This window comes from Capricornis sumatraensis, chromosome 5 (genome assembly GCF_032405125.1).
Source record: "Capricornis sumatraensis isolate serow.1 chromosome 5, serow.2, whole genome shotgun sequence".
Classification (NCBI taxonomy): domain Eukaryota; kingdom Metazoa; phylum Chordata; class Mammalia; order Artiodactyla; family Bovidae; genus Capricornis; species Capricornis sumatraensis.
In genome coordinates, this window is record NC_091073.1 from 65,397,031 (window position 1) to 65,415,823 (window position 18,793).

General features: G+C 39.7%; 1 protein-coding gene across 1 annotated transcript in view; it reads left to right on the forward strand.

Annotated features, from left to right (window-relative positions):
- The first annotated feature begins 5,834 nt into the window (after positions 1-5,834).
- The window catches only part of AOAH (acyloxyacyl hydrolase), a 203,006-nt gene continuing 190,047 nt past the window's right edge, over positions 5,835-18,793 (forward strand). Inside the window, exon 1 of the mRNA XM_068973018.1 lies at positions 5,835-5,955. Coding sequence (XP_068829119.1) covers positions 5,835-5,955 — 121 coding nt within the window. The remainder of the gene's footprint in view (positions 5,956-18,793) is intronic.

Sequence of the window (18,793 nt, forward strand, 5' to 3'; positions counted from 1 at the left end):
TAAAGCAGAAGTAGATGTTTTTCTGGAACTCTCTTGCTTTTTTGATGATCCAGAGGATGTTGGCAATTTGATCTCTGGTTCCTCTGCCTTTTCTAAAGCCAGCTTGAACATTTGGAAGTTCACAGTTCACGTACTGATGAAGCCTGGCTTGGAGAATTTTGAGCATTACTTTACTAGCATGTGAGATGAGTGCAATTGTGTGGTAGTTTGAGCATTCTTTGGCATTGCCTTTCTTTGGGATTGGAGTGAAAACTGACCTTTTCCAGTCCTGCGGCCACTGGTGAGTTTTCCAAATGTGCTGGCATATTGAGTGCAGCACTTTCACAGCATCCTCTTTCAGGATTTGAAATAGCTCAACTGGAATTCCATCACCTCCACTAGCTTTGTTCATAGTGATGCTTTCTAAGGCCCACTTGACTTCACATTCCAGGATGTCTGGCTCTAAGTGAGTGATCACACCATCGTGATTATCCAGGTCATGAAGGTCTTTTTTGTACACTTCTTCTGTGTATTCTTGCCACCACCTCTTCTTAATATCATCTGCTTCTGTTAGGTCCCTACCATTTGTGTCCTTTATTGAGCCCATCTTTGCATGAAATGTTCCCTTGGTATCTCTAATTTTCTTAAAGAGATCTCTAGTCTTTCCCATTCTGTTGTTTTCTTCTATTTCTTTGCATTAATCGCTGAAGAAGGCTTTCTTATCTCTTCTTGCTATTCTTGGGAACTCTGCATTCAGATGCTTGTATCTTTCCTTGTCTCCTTTGGTTTTCACTTCTCCTCTTTTCACAGCTATTTGTAAGGCCTCCCCAGACAGCCATTTTGCTTTTTTTGCATTTCTTTTCCATGGGGATGGTCTTGATCCCTGTCTCCTGTACAATGTTACGAACCTTATTTCATAGTTCATCAGGCACTCTATCTATCAGATCTAGGCCCTTAAATCTATTTCTCACTTCCACTGTATAATCAGAAGGGATTTGATTTAGGTCATACCTGAATGGTCTAGCGGTTTTCCCTACTTTCTTCAATTTCAGTCTGAATTTGGCAATAAGGAGTTCATGATCTGAGCCACAGTCAGCTCCTGGTCTTATTTTTGCTGACTGTATAGAGCTTTTCCATCTTTGGCTGCAAAGAATATAAGCAATCTGATTTTGGTGTTGGCCATCCAGTGATGTCCATGTGTAGAGTCTTCTCTTGTGTTGTTGGAAGGGGGTGTTTACTATGACCAGTGCATTTTCTTGGCAAAACTCTATTAGTCTTTGCTCTGCTTCATTCCATATTCCAAGGCCAAATTTGCCTGTTACTCCAGGTGTTTCTTGACTTCCTACTTTTGCATTCCAGTCCCCTATAATGAAAAGGACATCTTTTTTGGGTGTTAGTTCTAAAAGGTCTTATAGGTCATCATAGAACCATCCACTTCAGCTTCTTCAGCGTTACTGGTTGGGGCATAGACTGGGATTACTGTGATATTGAACGGTTTGCCTTGGAGATGAACAGAGATCATTCTGTCGTTTTTAAGACTGCATCCAAGTACTGCATTTCAGACTCTTTTGTTGACCATGATGGCTACTAATTTCCCTATAATATTTGGCATGATATAACCCATTCTATAGTTAAATAAGCTGATACTCAGAGAGGTGGATCAGCTTGCCCAAGAACATACAGTCAGTGCTGAAACCATGATGAAGATGAAAGCTCACCTGATCCTAAGCCCAGAATGCTTTTTTACAATAATTTTATTTACTTAATCATTTTTGGCTGTGCTGGGTCTTCATTGCTCTGCGGGTTTTCTCTCGGTGCAGCGAGTGGGGACTACTGTCTAGCTGCAGTACTTCTCATTGCTGTGGCTTTTCTTGGTGCAGAGCACAGGCTTTAGGGCACGTGGACTTTAGTAGTTGCAACTCCTGGGCTCTTGAACACAGGCTCAATAGTTGTGGCACACGGGCTTAGTTTCTCTGCACATGAGGGATCGTTCTGGATCAGGAATGTCTCCCGCATTGATGGGTGGATTCTTTACCACTGAGTCACCAGGGAACCACGCCCCCCCCCCACCCCTACCCCCCGCCCCGAATGCTTTTAATCAGCCGGCATGCCCCCTTGTCATGGATTAATTTAGGATTTCCCTAGCAGGGAACAGAAGAGACTGAATGAAGGTAGAATAAATAAACTCTGACTGCAGAGGAGGGGCCAGCAAAGGATCTGGGCTTGGTTTGAACAGAGGGTCACCGCAGAGAATCCTGGGAAGCCAGAAGCATGGAGACGGATCCTTGGTGTGGAGAAGAGGAGAAAGTCAAAGAGAAGAGGCGCTTTTGAGAGAGCACCAGATTTTACAGTATCTCCTGTCACCCAGGTCAGTTTTGTTTTGGGCTTTTGTTTTTGTTTTTCTGATTAAGGAACTTGCTGTGAATGAGGTGATTGAGGCCAGTTCTGTTCGAAAACTAATCAGGAAGCATATTCAAATAGAACAAACCACAACAAACCACTGGTGTTACATTCAAGAATTTATAAATCCTCAGCCTTCTGCCAGCAGGACAGACTGTGATTCGAATCCAAACTCTTCTGGTGAAGTAAGTAACAAAGTGCTTCAAGGAAGAAATCTCATTTTCTAAAAAAAAAGATTTTGAGAAAATCGGAATTGGGGCCTCTGACAGCAGAGGGTCCTCAGGGGACGTTATACAGGGTCCAACAAGGGGTTTTTTGTGACAAACCACGCCATAGGTCCAGGGCCTTTCAGCAAGTTGTGCAGAGATTCTAGGCCACGTGCTCTCAGGGCCCAGTGAGATGGCCAGGGGAGAGGAGACCAGGCAGTCTGAGAGAGTCTGTGCAAACGGTAGGGCCCACCGCCTCCACCCCAACTTCCACCTCCACCTGGGCAGCTGGAGGCAGGGTTTGTTTAGTGGTGTATGGGCACATGCACTCCCTTCAAGATCAATTAGCAAGTCATTTCCTGATTTCTGTGTTCCTCTTTTGACCCTGCCAACTAAGAATTCACCCTTCAAGCATGAAAATCACCTCTGTTTAGGGGAAACCGACTATATGCTGACATTCCCCTAAAGCTGAGGAATTTCAGCCCTGGAAATGGCAAAGGACTGTCTCCACACTGCACAACTAAAGCCCAGGATTCCCAGTATAGCCCGCCCTGCCTGAAGCCGAAGCATCCAGTCTGCCTTAGGACCACGATTCCAGGAGTGCTTGTGGATGAAACTACCTGAGTTTGTGCACACATGACCACGGGTCTAAAACTTGCCTACTGTCTTAACACAGAAATTTCCCTCACCCTGAGGTGGCCCAGTCCGGCTCACAGCTATATACCTAGACTAGGAGACCCTCAAGAGGTCCAGTTTGTTATTGTTGTTGTTTAGTCACTAAGTAGTGTCCAACTCTTTGCAACCCCATGGACTGTGGCACCCCAGGCTCCTCTGCCCATGGGATTTTGCAGGCAAGAATACTGGAACTGGTTGCCATTTCCTCGTCCAGGGGATCTTCCCAACCCAGGGATCAAACCTGTGTCTCCTGCATTGTAGGCAGATTCTTTCCTGCTGAATTACCAGATAAGCTGCAGCAGGCCCAGAGCCTGTGCCGGTGGCTCTTTCTGAACCTGTGCAAAGATTCCTCACCCACCTATTGTTAGCAAACTACCCTCTGTGTTCCTGGAGGGCTGTCCTGCACACAGTGTTCAATAAGTGCAGCCTTTAATAAATGCAGGCAGTATCATTTTCTTATATCTTGGCCTGCAACTACTGTGAATGTCTTACAATAATTCTCTTGAAATCTGGCCTCGGGTGCAGATTTCCTCATACTCCTGCTGGGATAGCAGTAACCAAAGCTTTGTTTTACCAAACACTTCTTGAAGGGCACACTGCTTTATAGCGTGAATCCATTGTCTATTTTAGTCCTTCCTGGAATCCTGAGAAATAGTATTATCCCAACATAAATGAGGAAACCAAAGTTTAGAAAGGTTCCACCACTGGTCTAATACTTGACCTAGAAGTGAACATCAGACAGGATAGCTGAACAAGTATCTTTTTGTCTTTGCAGGCAGTACTAGTAATAACTCTATGATTCTGCCTCCTCAGGAATTCTCTAGAATTTCCCTAGGTCCTGACACCTCTGGTGGTTCTGGTGACCTCTAGAGTTTCCTTGGCCACAGGGTCAGGGACCTTGCAAACCAGCAGAAAAAGCCTCAAAGGAAGTCAAGGGCCCATGATGAGCAAGACATTTTTGGTAGTCATTGACCCAGCCAGTGCTGGGGACTTAAGGAGGGAAACACTCTGGTGTTTGTCACAGATTCAGAGATTTGACAAATTGGCATTTGTTAAACTGATGCTTACACAAGGAATCTTCAAACCATAAAAATTGGTGTCTCCTACATCCTAGAAAGAATACAACTCTAAAATTCTACCTGCTACTTAAAATGTTACTCCTTAAGTAAAAGCAGGGGGAGGAGGAGGAGAAGAAATCTTTACCAATTTTGATTTCTAGTAAATGTTACTAGAAATATTATATTTAATTAAATATTTAAAACAATTAAATAATTTTTAATATTTTTATGTATTTGGCTGCTCCCGGTCTTAGTCACTGCATGCAGAATCCCAGTTGCAGCATATGGGATCTAGTTCCCTGACCAAGGATAGAACCCTGGCCCCCTGCATTGGGATAGTGGAATCTCAGCCACTGGACCACCAGGGAAGTCCCTTGATAGCTTTTATAATATTTTATAAAGTTTATAACAAGCTTTCTTCAGAGCCTAAACAGGGAGAATGTTAATTGCTTGATCCCTAGGCCCATCAGATTGTGGCCCTTTGCCCCAGTCTTCTTATCTTATTGGATAAGAAATAGCTTGTGACTTTGCTCTACCCTATTTTAGAACAAAGCATTTAGATTATATGTCTTTATCTACAGTCCGGTTGAGTTTTCAGTTAGGTGGGTTTTTTTTTTTTTTTCCTCGTAAAAATAGCATTCAGTTCTCATCTTCAAAGTAGAAAACCAGCTTCTCAAAAATGAATGAATCATTCTCAGGTGAGGGATCTGAACATACTTTGAAATTCTTCAGAAAAGAGATGTATCATACACAAGCAAAAATGAGTTGATTAATTTCAGCTCATTTTTTTAAAATTAGATTGAAAATCCACCAGTGCCAAGTGCCCCATGACTATCTCATTGTTCATTTTCTGAACACCAGTGAAAGGCCCTGGGAAAACTTGAGCCTTGAAGGAATAATTCAACATCTCCAAAGGAAAGTGACTACTTGACCAGAACATCCTTTAACCACCAAAGGAGCCCAATCTCACCATATAAAAGAGTTTAAAGCAAAACGATATAACTTCTGAATATAACAGATGGTAATTTCTACAGTCTGAACACTGCTATCAAATTGCTAAAGTGCTGTGTGTTTGTGGTTGAGGTTTTCTTCTTCAGTTTTACTTTTAGTTTAGCTTTGTTTTGCAAGAAAGAAAGAGGAAGAGCTGCCTAACCAGGTCACAGGATGATTCTGGGAGGCTTCAAGGTTCCTAGGGTTCACCGCCACTGACTTCAGCCAGCAAGTGCAAAAGCACTCTTGGCTGCCTCAGCTGCAACCTGCGGCAGTTTTTCCTTCAGTTTGCAGCTTAGAAGAATTGTGCACCAGGGGCTCCTCCAGCTCTTCCCAGACCCAAGCCGTGTGGCTCCCTCTCTGGGTTCTGCGTAGTGAAAAGTGTGCATGTGAGTGTGGTGTGTGTGTGTTAGAGGACAAAAGAGAATTGGAGAGAGACTAATCCGTTCTTGGGCCTCAAATCCAGCATCCCTCAGCCTGCAGCTTCTGTTGCCAGCCTGAAGTCTCCTGATATAATAGCTCCGAGATGAAGTCTCCTCGGAAAATCCTTATGGCTCTTCCTCTGCTTTTTCTCCTGACCCTTCACACCCTGGCCTCTTCAGTCTATGGCAACTGGCCTGACACCAGACACCCCAATGCCTGCATAGGTAAGTAATTATTCTGTGCATTTTTTTAAAAAACAAACTCAACTGTTTTTGTTTTTTGTTTTGGAGAAGGAAACCCACTCCAGTGTTCTTGCCTGGAGAATCCTAGGGACGGGGGAGCCTGGTGGGCTGCCGTCTCTGGGGTTGCACAGAGTCGGACACGACTGAAGCTACTTAGCAGCAACTGTTTTTACTTCTTATTTACTTCTTTTTCAATATATAACTTTATTTATTTATCTTTGGCTGCACTGGGTCTTCATTGCTGTGCTCAGACTTTCTCCAGTTGCGGTCAGTGGGGGCTACTCTGTAGTTGTGATGTTCTGGCTTCTCATTGTGGTGGCTTCCCTTGTTGCAGAGCATTGGCTCCTCAGGTTCAGTAGTTGAGGAGTGCTTGCTTAGTCGCCATGAGACATGTGAAATCTTCCTGAACCAGGTATCACATCCGTGTCCCCTGCCTTAACAGGTGGATTCTTAACCATTGAACCACCAGGGAAGTCCTATTCTGTGTATTTGTAATGTGAACATCATGGGGTCAAATTTTTGGCTTTCATAGAAAACCACCTATTTAATGGCATCCACGGCCAAAAGAATCCAGTTAACGTATCAACCTCACTAGCAGAGAAAAATTTTGAGTCTTAAGGTAAGCATTCACTCTGTATGCAAATATGTGTGTATAGAAGTGTGCTATATAGTTGCTAGCTTGAATTAAAAGTGACCCACCTCATTGGTGATTGAAATCTTTTCCCCCTGGATGGCAACTGTAAGAGCCTGAAATTCTCAGCTGCCTTTCTGGACAACAGGCAGCATTACATATCAGAAAGAAGGTAGACTTTGACCTTTGAACTGCCGCCACCCCCTCCTCCTCTGCTCCATCCTGTACAATCTGAAACTTTGAGCAACTTGTTTAACACTTCCATTCCTCTGTGTTACCCACTTCATGGGGATGCTGTGAGAATTGAGATCGTACATGTAAATTTATGGTGTTTGCACACAGTAAGGATTCAGCAATCTTAGTTTTGTTGTTTCTGTCAGTGAGTCCAGAGTTGGCAATAAACAGTCACCTGAAAACATTGAACACTGACTGAGATATGGCTCTTTCACTTAACTTTTATGGAGGTATTTTATTTCCAAGTTGTTGTTTGGTATTTTTCTTTGTTTGTTTGTTGTTGTTGTTATTGTTTTGGAGAGGAGTAAAAGTAGGGTAAGACCTTGATATTCACATCATACCTGGAGATTCCCAACAGGCTTTCACAGGGTCAGTCCCTGGAGCCAAAGTCTGAGTAGTAATTATTCAATGAGCAGATCCCCAAATTAAATCCTGGCTTAAGAAGCCAAGAAAAGAACTCGAGGGATAAGTATAGTGGCCATCTCTTACAAATGAAAAGTTTGGATGAATTATTTCTGGAGACTGTAGAGAAAATTTCTGATTTAGTCTTATTTCCTGAAAAAAAATCATGATTTCCGGTCATTATACATGGTAAAGAACACATCCCTGGTCTCAAAGTCTTCTTTTAAATTAAAACCTTAAGGCCCAGATTCCATGAGAATCTATTCTCCACAGGCCTCGAAGCAGAGATCTGTGGCCCCATTGGAAACATGCCTAGGAGGTTGTCCCACTCAATATTTGGTTCCATCCAATAATTATTTACCACCTTCTATTTTCTCAAAACAAATACCTTAAGCTTATAAAACAGAAATGCTCTTGAGAAAGGCTTAAGTGAAATCAGTTTTATTTCTAGGATGGTTGAACTGAGATACTTGGTCTTCCACTTCCATAAAGTAGACAGAATACACTCATTTCCTTTCCTTCTCCATTCCCAATGAGGCATAGAGAGTTAGCAAGAGGTGTTGAGGGGATCCTAGGATGTGGTTGTTTTGATTATATATTACTGCAAAACAAATTTTAAAATAACCATTTTGTCATACCACAATTTTGTGGGTCAAGTGTGAGCCTTCAGCAGTTGTGGTGGTGGGAGGCATCTCCTGAAAGGGGACCTGAGGATGCCCTTAGTCACTAGCCAAATGTGGAAGTGTCCTAGGAAGCAGCAAAGTAAGCTCACTCCACTCCCAGCTGGTGGTAAGAGGGAGAGCCTCTTGGAGAGGGTGGGAATAAAGGAGGAATTGCCAGTTGGACTTCTGCTAATCTCAACAACTTTCAGATGAAAAAGCAAGACTACGTACCATCCAACTCATTGGCTCCCATAATCCAGAGTTTCCACATAAGAGGTCAACCCACACAGAGAGGGATTATCCTTCTGGCTGTCAATCTAACTTCCTGGAAGAGAGAATCTGGGCTAAGTCTTTAGGTCAGTGAATAAGAGGCAGGTGGGAGTGAAGAGAGCTCACAGTGCAGATGTGGCTACCAGTTTCGTGGAGGGAGGTGGCAATGCTTGTGGAAGTGGGGGCTGTCGTGACTGGAGAGATGCTCCACAAGAAGCCACTGTAGAAGTCACTGAGTGACTGAGCCAACATCCCCAACATCAGCAACCAACCACAGCGCCTATGCCAGGACGAGCTTTGCAGTGGGAACCAACCTGCAGATCTGGAGGCCATGGCCTTGAACATATTCCAAAATCAGAACTAAGCCATGCAAAACCCTAATGGCCTCTTTCCCAAGTTTTACCATAATTTCTTTGCACTGAACTATACAGTTCATTTGATCACCAAGCAAACTCTGATTCTACTGTGCTGGAATGGGCAGGGCCTCTTTCTGGTGCTTTTCAAATGTTATGAAATCAATATTAAGTCATGTTCATTTTTGCAAAACATTGTTTTCTTTATATGGGTGATTTAGGGGCAAAATAATCCTTACATTTGAAGTCATTGACATTTAAATGTATTCATTGACTTTTGAGGTTGTTTTTGTTTTTTGTTTTTATTTAAGCCCTATTTAGTGCTCAGGAAGCTTTCCAAAGAGTTTTTAAAAAAAAAAAAAAACAACCTTTTTTCCATCATTAATGTTTGGTTAAATATATAAAATGCCTTGGGAGTAAGTTAAAACCTCCTCTCCCAACCCCCACATTACACATATAATGGTCAGGGATGACTTTATGTTTGAATGATAAACAGGAAGTGATCCTAAGCATTCAGCCAGCAGGAATGGTAAAGTAACAATGTCACTGACAAAAGTAGGAAAGATCTAGACAGAGCCAGCAGAGAAGGTTGAAAATCTATGATAACAATTTACATGGACAGAAATTTTATTTTCTCTATTTTTCTGTATCTGAACACTTGTTCATAAACCATCACAGTCACTGCTGAGGACAGAAAACATTTCATCTTTCCACTCATGGGTTTAGATTTAGTCTCTCTGGATAATTCAGGGCTCTTTTCCTTCTGCCCTCTCTGAGGGTTGCTCTAGTTCTTGGGGAGAGACTGTGTGTCACCCTGACTCTTACAGTCCCTGGCCCTCAGAGCTCCCACACTGAAGGGTCATGGCTGGCGCAGTTCTTTGGCTGGTATTGGCAGTGCACAGTCACTCCCTGCTGATGCCTGCTCACCTTCACCCTCAGGCCTGCTGAGGCTCGAGGTGTAGCCATATGCCCTCTGGTTCCCAGTGGCAGCTTCATGCAACCCTCTGCACTTTGTCCCTCACTTTCCCATTTCCCCTCTCCTAAATCTTCTACTTTTTTTTTTAGATTATCATAGAATTTAACCCCAACCTTGGTGCAGATGGTACGTTTCTGATCACCTCAATTTTTCACTAAGCTCTTATCTGCCTTTTGTTTTTCTGGCTTGTTCTGGGGTCATACTCCTGCAGAGAAGACCCACAAAGACATTCTAGAGAGAGGGGCACAATTCTGGGGAAAGATCCCAAAGTGTGCAAAATTGAAAAACAGTGGACAGTATGCTTTTCCTCAAGAAGAAAGTGAATAAATTCTTTTTTGGAGGGAAAGGGAGACACAGTAAACTAGATCATAGTTTAAATATACTATGAGAAAGAGGAAAAAAAATGTTGCAAAACATTAAGTGGAGTGAAATCCCCCAGAAATTATAATGTACCCACCTCTCTGTTTATATAGCTGTTGTCCCAGATAGGATAAACAGTGAAATGCTAATTGTGGTTGTGTGGTTATCAGTGAGTAATGAGGTTACAAATGATTTGTAATTTCTTTTCAGCACTTTCTGAATATTCCACATTTTCTAGATGAGCTTGCAAAAACGATAGTAAGACATGGTGGTTAAGAGTAAGAGGGCTTGGACTCTGGGCTCAGACTGTCTGGATTTGAGTCCTAACTCTGCCTGTCTGTACATATGTGACATAAGGGCACAGCTTCACCCTCTGTACCTCGTGTCCCCTGTCTATAAGATGAGATTACATGGGACCTGCATCCTAGGATGGTGTGGAGGCTTAGGTATATATTCATACCTCCATTGTGTCTGACTCTTTGCCACCCCATGGAACTGTAGCCTGCCAGGCTCCTCTGTCCATAGGATTGTCCAGGCAAGAATACTGGAATGGGGTGCCATTTCCTCCTCTAGGGGATCTTCTTGACCCAGGGATCGAACCCTGGTATCTTACATCTCCTGCATTGGCAGACAGGGTTTTGTTTTTCTTTTTTTTTTTTAACCATTGAGCCACCTGGGAAGCCAGGGTGATGTGGAATAAATACATATGAAGGACTTACAGCTGTGCTCAGTACATAGCAAGCACCCAAAGGAGTTGTGATTATGTACTCTTTGGGAAATCAGTAAAAAACAATAGAAAATATGCTATAGAAGGCCTAAAATTAAACCTAATATGAAGCAAAGAGGCCCGAGCAAACTGAATAATTACTTGTCAATCTTTATCTGTGTAACTACAAATTCTCAAATCTTGGCTATCTTATTGAAAGATTCACTTACGAAAAAAAAAAAAAAAGATTTCATAGTCTATTAGCTTTCTATTGCTGTGTAATAAATTGCCATACATTCTTCAGTTTAAGACAACGTAAATTTACTGTCTCACAATTTCTGCACATGAGAAATCTGAACATAACACAACTGGCTTTTCTGCTCCGAATTTTACAAGGCTGAAATTGAGATGTCAGCTGGGGTTGCAATGTGAGTTGAGACTCAGGTCCTCTTGCAAGTTTGCTGGTTGTTGGCAGAATTTAGTTTCTTGGATTTTCAGGACTGAGTTCCCATGTACTTACAAGGTGTCAGTCGGGATCACTCTCAGCTCTTAGAGGCTACTCCTTTACAAAGGAAGTTAACAGCATACCTATTTCTTTAAGAACAGCATGGTGGATCCTGGTGTGCTGCCGTCTATGGGGTCGCACAGAGTCAGACACGATTGAAGCGACTTACCAGCAGGAGCAGCAGAGGAAAAAAAATCCTCCATGTTTACAGGGTTCACCTGATTATGTTGGGTCCAGTAAACTTGACTAACTCAAAGTAGACTAACTAAAGTCCTTAACTGCATATGCAAAATCTCTCTTATCCTGTGTGCTAAGTCGCTTTAGTCATGTCCAACTCAGTGCGACCCCATGGACTGCAGCCTACCAGGCTCCTCTGTCTATGAAATTGTCAAGGCAAGAATACTGGAGTGGGTTGCCATGCCCTCCTCCTGGGAATCTTCCCAACCCAGATATCAAACCCAAGTCTCTTATGTCTCCTGCATTGGCAGGCAAGTTCTTCACCACTAGCACCAAATGGGAAGCCCCTCTCTCGTCACAGAACATAACATAATCACAGAAGTGATATCCAATCACATTCTAAGGTTCTGCCCTCACTAATCTTATCATTCTGCCAACCACTCATAGAAATGATTAAAAAAGAAAAGTCTCCAAACTAAATGCTGAAGAGTATTGCAAAAGAGAATGTATGTGACTTAATCCCAAAGTGATTCACCAAATAGGCATGACTGCTGCTGCTGCTGCTGCTGCTAAGTTGTTCAGTCGTGTCTGACTCTGTGCGACCCCATAGATGGCAGCCCACTAGGCTCTCCTGTCCCTGGGATTCTCCAGGCAAGAACACTGGAGCGGGTTGCCATTTCCTTCTCCAGAGCATGAAAGTGAAAAGTGAAAGTGAAGTCGCTCAGTCCTGTCCGACTCTTCCTGACCCCATGGACTGCAATCTACCAGGCTCCTCCATCCATGGGATTTTCCAGGCAAGAGTACTGGAGTGGGGTGCCATTGCCTTCTCCGTGACATGACTATATAGTGGAAATTAATAGATGAAGAGAATGCTGTGATTGAGGGTTTTTTGTTTTGTTTTGTTTTGTTTCTGAGGGGGAAGGGGTTGATAAGGGTCAAGCTTTTTTCTCCCGGCCTTCACACTCAGAATTTGAAAAAAAAACAAATTACTCCACTATTATTCCCTTTCTCTCATAAACTAATTGTTCTTCAATGTTAACAAAGAGGACAAATCTTCCGAATCTTTCCCTGGACAAAGTCCTTTTTTTAAAAGTATGATTCCCACAATTTAAAAATGTCAAATGTTAATTAAAACAGATTATATTGCCCTTTAACATAAGCCCCAGATTCTTTCAGATATAAACAAGTACAAGAGGGAATTCTGATTATTATAGTATGAGGGGCTGGTGAGCCCTCTGTGCAAAAGGTCAAGCATAAAACTGGAAAGACTGTCTTAAGCAACCATTTTGGGACACCAAAAATCAACCATCAGACCACAATGAATTGAGGAATGTTTATTCTTGAAAAACTGCTTGCACTTCAGGAAGAGCAGTAAAACTTTGACCTTTTTGCCTGAGGCTGCTCCATCTACTCTGGCCCTCAGCTTAGTTAGTGAGAACAGTAGTTTCATTATCGTGGAGCTGTCTGCAAAAACCAGCAGGTCTACTGCTAATGGGACAGACTTGATTCAGCCAGGATTCAAAGATGGCTTTGTTGGCTAAAAGTGATGGACTCTGTTGGGAATTAACAAGGAGAACACGCAGTTTGCTAGCTTAAGGTTTTGGCCCTAGGTGAGACAATGAAGATCAGCCAGAAATTTAACAGTGAAGCCCTAGTAATGTGAGCATCATAGAAGGCCAAGATAAGGTCTCCACACATTCCTGATTGATTTGGAAACTGTACAAGTGTTGGGAAGACCTGAAAGAGCCTAAGAAAAGTGAAGCCAACTTAGCCGCAATTTTGAATGTATTCACCAACCCATTTAAATTCATTCCCTTTTTTTCATAAAATATAAGAGGAAGGAATACTTTCCAGATCACTCCATCTTTTACATTATATCAAATCCAGACAAAGACATCACAAGAAAAGGAAATAAGAGACCGATATCTTGTATGAACATAGACACAAAAATCCTTAAAAAACTGCATCCAGCAACATATAAACTAGGTTATACCCCATGATCAAGTGCCTTTTATCCTAGGAATGCATGGCTGTTTTAAGATCTGAAAATCAATTACTAGGGTATACCAGATTAGTGGAATAGAAGCTATAACTATATTATCATCCTGGTAGAAATTGAAAAATAATTTGACAAAATCAATCACTCACCCATGTTAAAACCACTCAAGAAGTTATGAAAGAAAAAGGAACTTCTTTAACATAATAAAGAGCATCTATGAAAACTTATTACTAATGTTATCTTTAATGAGGGAAGACTGAATGCTTTTCTCTGAAAATCAGAAACATGGTAGATGTCTACCTCACCATTTGTACTTAACATTGTTTTGAAAATTCTATTCAGCTTAATAAAGAAAGAAAAATAATTTAAGCAAGCAAATTGGAAAGAAATAAGTAAAACTATATCTTCAGACATGTTCCTGAATATATAAAATCCTAAGGTATTTACAATAAAAGTACTAGAAGTAGCAAGTTTAACAAGGTGGTAAGATTCAAGATTAATATAAAAATTAATTATATTTATTTATATTAACAGCAAATGTTTAAGAACTGAAATTAAGAAAACAATTCCATTTATAATATGATAAAAATAGGAATAAATTTAACAAAAGAAATGCAATTACTCTACACTGAAAACTATAAAACATTGTAAAGAGAAATTAAAGGTGCTTTACAGGAAAGGAGAGATACTTCAGGCTAATGGATCAGAAGACTCAATAGTGTTAAGATGGCAATACTCTCCACATTGATCTAATAGATTAATTCCTTCAAAATCCTAACATCTTTTTTTTTTGTAGAAATTGTCAAGCTGATCCTAAAATTTGTATAGAAAAGACAAGAAGCCAAAATAGCCAAAATTTTCAAATAAACCAGTTGGAGAGCTGACACTATCTGATTCCTTATTCCAAATCATACATAATTATTAACTCAAAATAGATCTTAGACCTCAAGGTGAAAACTAAAACTAAAAACTTTCAGAAAAAGTACAGAAGAAAAATCTTCGTGATTTTGGACTGGGTGAAGACTCTTGGATATGACATCAAAAGAACTATTCAAAAAGAAAATACAAGATGTACTTTATTAAACACTTTGTTCTCCAGAAAACATCATTAGAAAGTGAAAAGAATATTAAGAAACTATATTCACAAATCATATAGACATCAGTATAGCGATTATTATTTTAGTTAACACAAATGATAATTTTCACTTTCAGAATCCAAAATTTTAATGTATGCAGTGTGATACTCAGCAGTGTATAAATTTCAAATTTCAATAGATCTGGGTAGGAATCACTAGCTAGCCCATGAGTGGTTGAATCAGTGCTTGTCTGAAAGGCCTCGGGTATATTGCTTAACCTCTCTGAGTCTCATATTTCTCATCTGTAAAATGGGAAGTACCAATCTCATGAGGTTGCTGTGAGGATTAAATGAGATATAGTTTGTGAAAACACCTAGTAGAGAGGTGAAAGAACAAAGGTATTTTCATAATTTCCTAAAACTTATTGCAGTAGAAAGCAACTATTAAAAAGCTTATTCAATGAGAAATTGTTTGATAAAATTCAATTTACTGGGGTTTTTTTTGTAGCTATAAAAGAATATATGACTTCCATAGAGATTTTAGAAAATACAGATATTTTTAAAGAATGTAATGAACTGTAGTCCCCAAACTCAGATGATCACTATTGATATTCAGGTATATTTCCTCGCAAAACCATCTAGGTTTATATTTATAATGAGTTTAGATCTTGTTTTATTGTTTTATTTAATTTCTAAATTTGGATTGTTAAGTAGACAAGTAAAAGTAAACACCTTTTTCTTTCAACAAAATGTGAGAAATTTGGCAGTATTAAGCTGTGGCTGGCAGGTGAGAACTTCTCAAGTTAGCAATTAAGTTTGTGGATAAAAATGATTGGGCATAGTCTAAGATTATTTTTCTATCTATCCATTTACTCATTATTTGTCTACCCTTCTTTCTATTCATCCATCTGTCCATCTATCCACCCACCCATTAATCCATCTTTTTCTATCCACCCATCCTCTATCTTAAAATTCAAATATAAAAGTAAATGAAAAAATAAAGTTATACTCTTCTGAAAGAAAATCTGATTGGTTAATTTCTTTGATAATAAAATCTGCCATTTAGGTTTATACAGAGGACATTTTTCATAGCTTTAATGTACTATATCTGCAGCTCCAACATTTGACAAAAATGTCTGTGAGGTACACAATAAGATAAAGAATTTTACCTCAAATGTTGTATAGGCAAGAGTGTATTGAAAAGAACAATATTTCAACTTGCCAATTGTTTCTGAGCATATTAGTTTTTAACAAGGTCTCTCTAAGTGAAATTGTAGTAGGTAGAATTAAAAGGTAAGTCTTAGTAAAAACTTTTTAATTTATATTTCTCAGAAATTGAGAAAGTGAAAGGCTCTATTGATTGGGCAGCAAATGTTTTTGCAACTCAGTTTTATCAAGTTTTTTGCTTTCAACACAATTGAAGGGAGACTTAATAATTTTCAGTGATTGATCACTTTCGGATTTTTGACATTTAACTCAGAAGAGATAAAGAATTGAATGACACCACCATATCAGAAGTCCTTTCATTCTCTTTTACTTATTTAAGTAAGCATGTTTTCTCAGCTGTTACATCTTTAAAAATGAAAAATAAAGACATTGGGGTTAGCAGATGAGACCTTTTATATATAGAATGGATAAACAACAAGGTCCTACTGTGTAGCATAGAGAACTATATTCAATATTCTATGACAAACCATAATGGAGAAGTATATATTTAAAAAAGAATGTATACACGTACATATATATATCTGAATCACTTTACTGTACAGCAGTAGTTAACACAAATTGTAATCAACTTCAATTTAAAAAAAAAGACATGATACTTGACATGAACCTTGTGTCTTTACATGAGTAATATTTTTCAAAGATATAGGTATTAATTGAAATAGTCCAACCATCTCATTAAAAGATGGAATTCCAAGAAAATTTTACCTTTATTATTTATCAAATTGACAATACATATTGCTTAGATAAGTTAATTTTACTAATAAAGAAAACTCTATCCAGAAGAATTTTAAAAATACTTTCAGTGTTTTATTCACAAGAAAGTAAAGGTTTTATTTAAATTTTATACACATTTTTAGTGTGAAATAATACCTTCAACCATAAAAATACATTATATTGGGATAAAACTCTAGTGGAAGGAAAATTCAGTGAAGTAGACTTTTCACTGAAATATGAGTTCAAGGAAAGGAATTATCAATGGAAATTTTTCACTGTGAAAGATGAATTTGATCATATATTTTTAAAGTAGATGAGAGCAGGTGTAAGTCATTATAATATTTAGATTCTTTTGGATACATATGGAAGATTAATGTATTTTTTCTATTGTAATATTTACAATCTTCCTGGGATTGTACCCCTTGCAACTAATGGAACTTATACCCCTTAATAATATTTTAACATCCATTAAAATGTAGAAGGGTACATAGCTTTTCAAATTTCTTTTGGGGATTCAGAGCAAAATGTTTGAAAACCATTGATCTATATTCTAGCGGAGAAGGAAATGACAACCCGCTCCAGTATTCTTGCCTGGAGAATCCCAGGGACAGAGGAGCCTGGTGGGCTGCCGTCTATGGGGTTGCATAGAGTCGGACACGGCTGAAGTGGCTTAGCAGCAGCAGCAGCATATTCTAGAGCATGAAGCTGGTGGTCTGTAATCTGACCTTCAAGCCTCTTTAGGATCTGTCTCCTTCCTAACTTTCTTACTCGTCCTTTCCCATCAAGCCTGGGCTGTAGTCTTGGCCAGCTCTTCTCATTCTCACATTCAAATATTTAGAAATACTGCTACTCTCTTCCTGAAGTCCTTTCCTGCCTTTTGCTGTCAAACAAGGTCCTCCCATCTCATAACACTCAACTCCTCCAGGAAAATGTCACTACTTACCAAAGGCAGTGTTAGTTTCTTCTTCCTATGTGTTCCCGAAGCACTAACAGGTCCCTCCACCAAACACTTGCAGGTTGCAATAACTAGATTATTTTTCTAATCTTCAGCATTTCCTAGTGTCGTGTGATTTCTCTTATTCTTTGTATACTCAAGCCTCTGAGCACATAGTGGACGTTAGTAAGTATGTGTTGAATAAGAACAGGATGGATTGACTCCCAGTATCCTCACTGTCTTTTCTTTATCACTGTTTTTTATATATTTCTAAATTAGCCAAGCACACTATTCTGTATTTCTCAGCACAGTCTGCTAATTTCCTCTTGCTGCTTTGCTTGGACTCTGCCCCCACTTGGATGCCCTTAGCTTTGTTCTCACCAGTAATTGTCCCATAAAGTGCCTCTTTCATTGCCAGTGTTTTTGGGAGAGATGGCAGTTTGAAACTCACTGAGCATTTTCTCATAAAAATAATATTCCAGGTGATGATTGGTTTAGGACACAGAGCCTAATCTGCCCAAATACATTGAAAATACAAGATATCTATAATAAAAGTAAATTCAACCATAGAAAAGGAAAAAGATTAGTGATATTAAATGTTTTTTAAAAAATAGTTTTCTGAGCTTCTATTTTTCCCCCCTTTCCACAAAGTTTATTTTATTTTATTTTTTTAATTTTACTTTATTTTACTTTACAATACTGTATTGGTTTTGCTATACATCAACATGAATCCGCCACGGGTGTACTCAAGTTCCCAATTCTGAACCCCCCTCCCACCTCCCTCCCCATACCATCTCTCTGGGTCATCCCAGTGCACCAGCCCCAAGCATCCTGTATCCTGTGTCAAACCTAGACTGGCGATTTGTTTCTTATATGATATTATACATGTTTCAATGCCATTCTCCAAGGAAACTATAAGCAAGGTGAAAAGACAGCTTTCGAAATGGGAGAAAATAATAGCAAATGAAGCAACTGACAAACAACTAATCTCAAAAATATACAAGCAACTCCTGCAGCTCAATTCCAGAAAAATAAACGGCCCAATCAAAAAATGGGCCAAAGAACAAAATAGACATTTCTCCAAAGAAGACATATAGATGGCTAACAAACACATGAAAAGATGCTCAACATCACTCCTTATCAGAGAAATGCAAATCAAAGCCACAATGAGGTACCATTTCACACCAGTCAGAATGGCTGCGATCCAAAAGTCTACAAGCAATAAATGCTGGAGAGGGTGTGGAGAAAAGGGAACCCTCTTACACTGTTGGTGGGAATGCAAACTAGTACAGCGACTATGGAGAACAGTGTGGAGATTCCTTAAAAAAGTGGAAATAGAACTGTTTCTATTTAAAAAAAAAAGAGTCATGGAAGATATGTTCTTTACCCTATGATGGTCTCAGCAGGTGGGGTAGAAACTAACCTTAAACATCTACTCTGCACCAGGCACCATGTGCATTCTATGTGTTGTATCACTTAATCCTCACAAGACTTTTGCCAGGTTTTCAGATAGCCTTTACCAAATTATAAGCCTCTGTGCACTTACACAGTAATCATTTATTAGCTCGCAGTCCTGTGGGCTGGCATTTTTACAC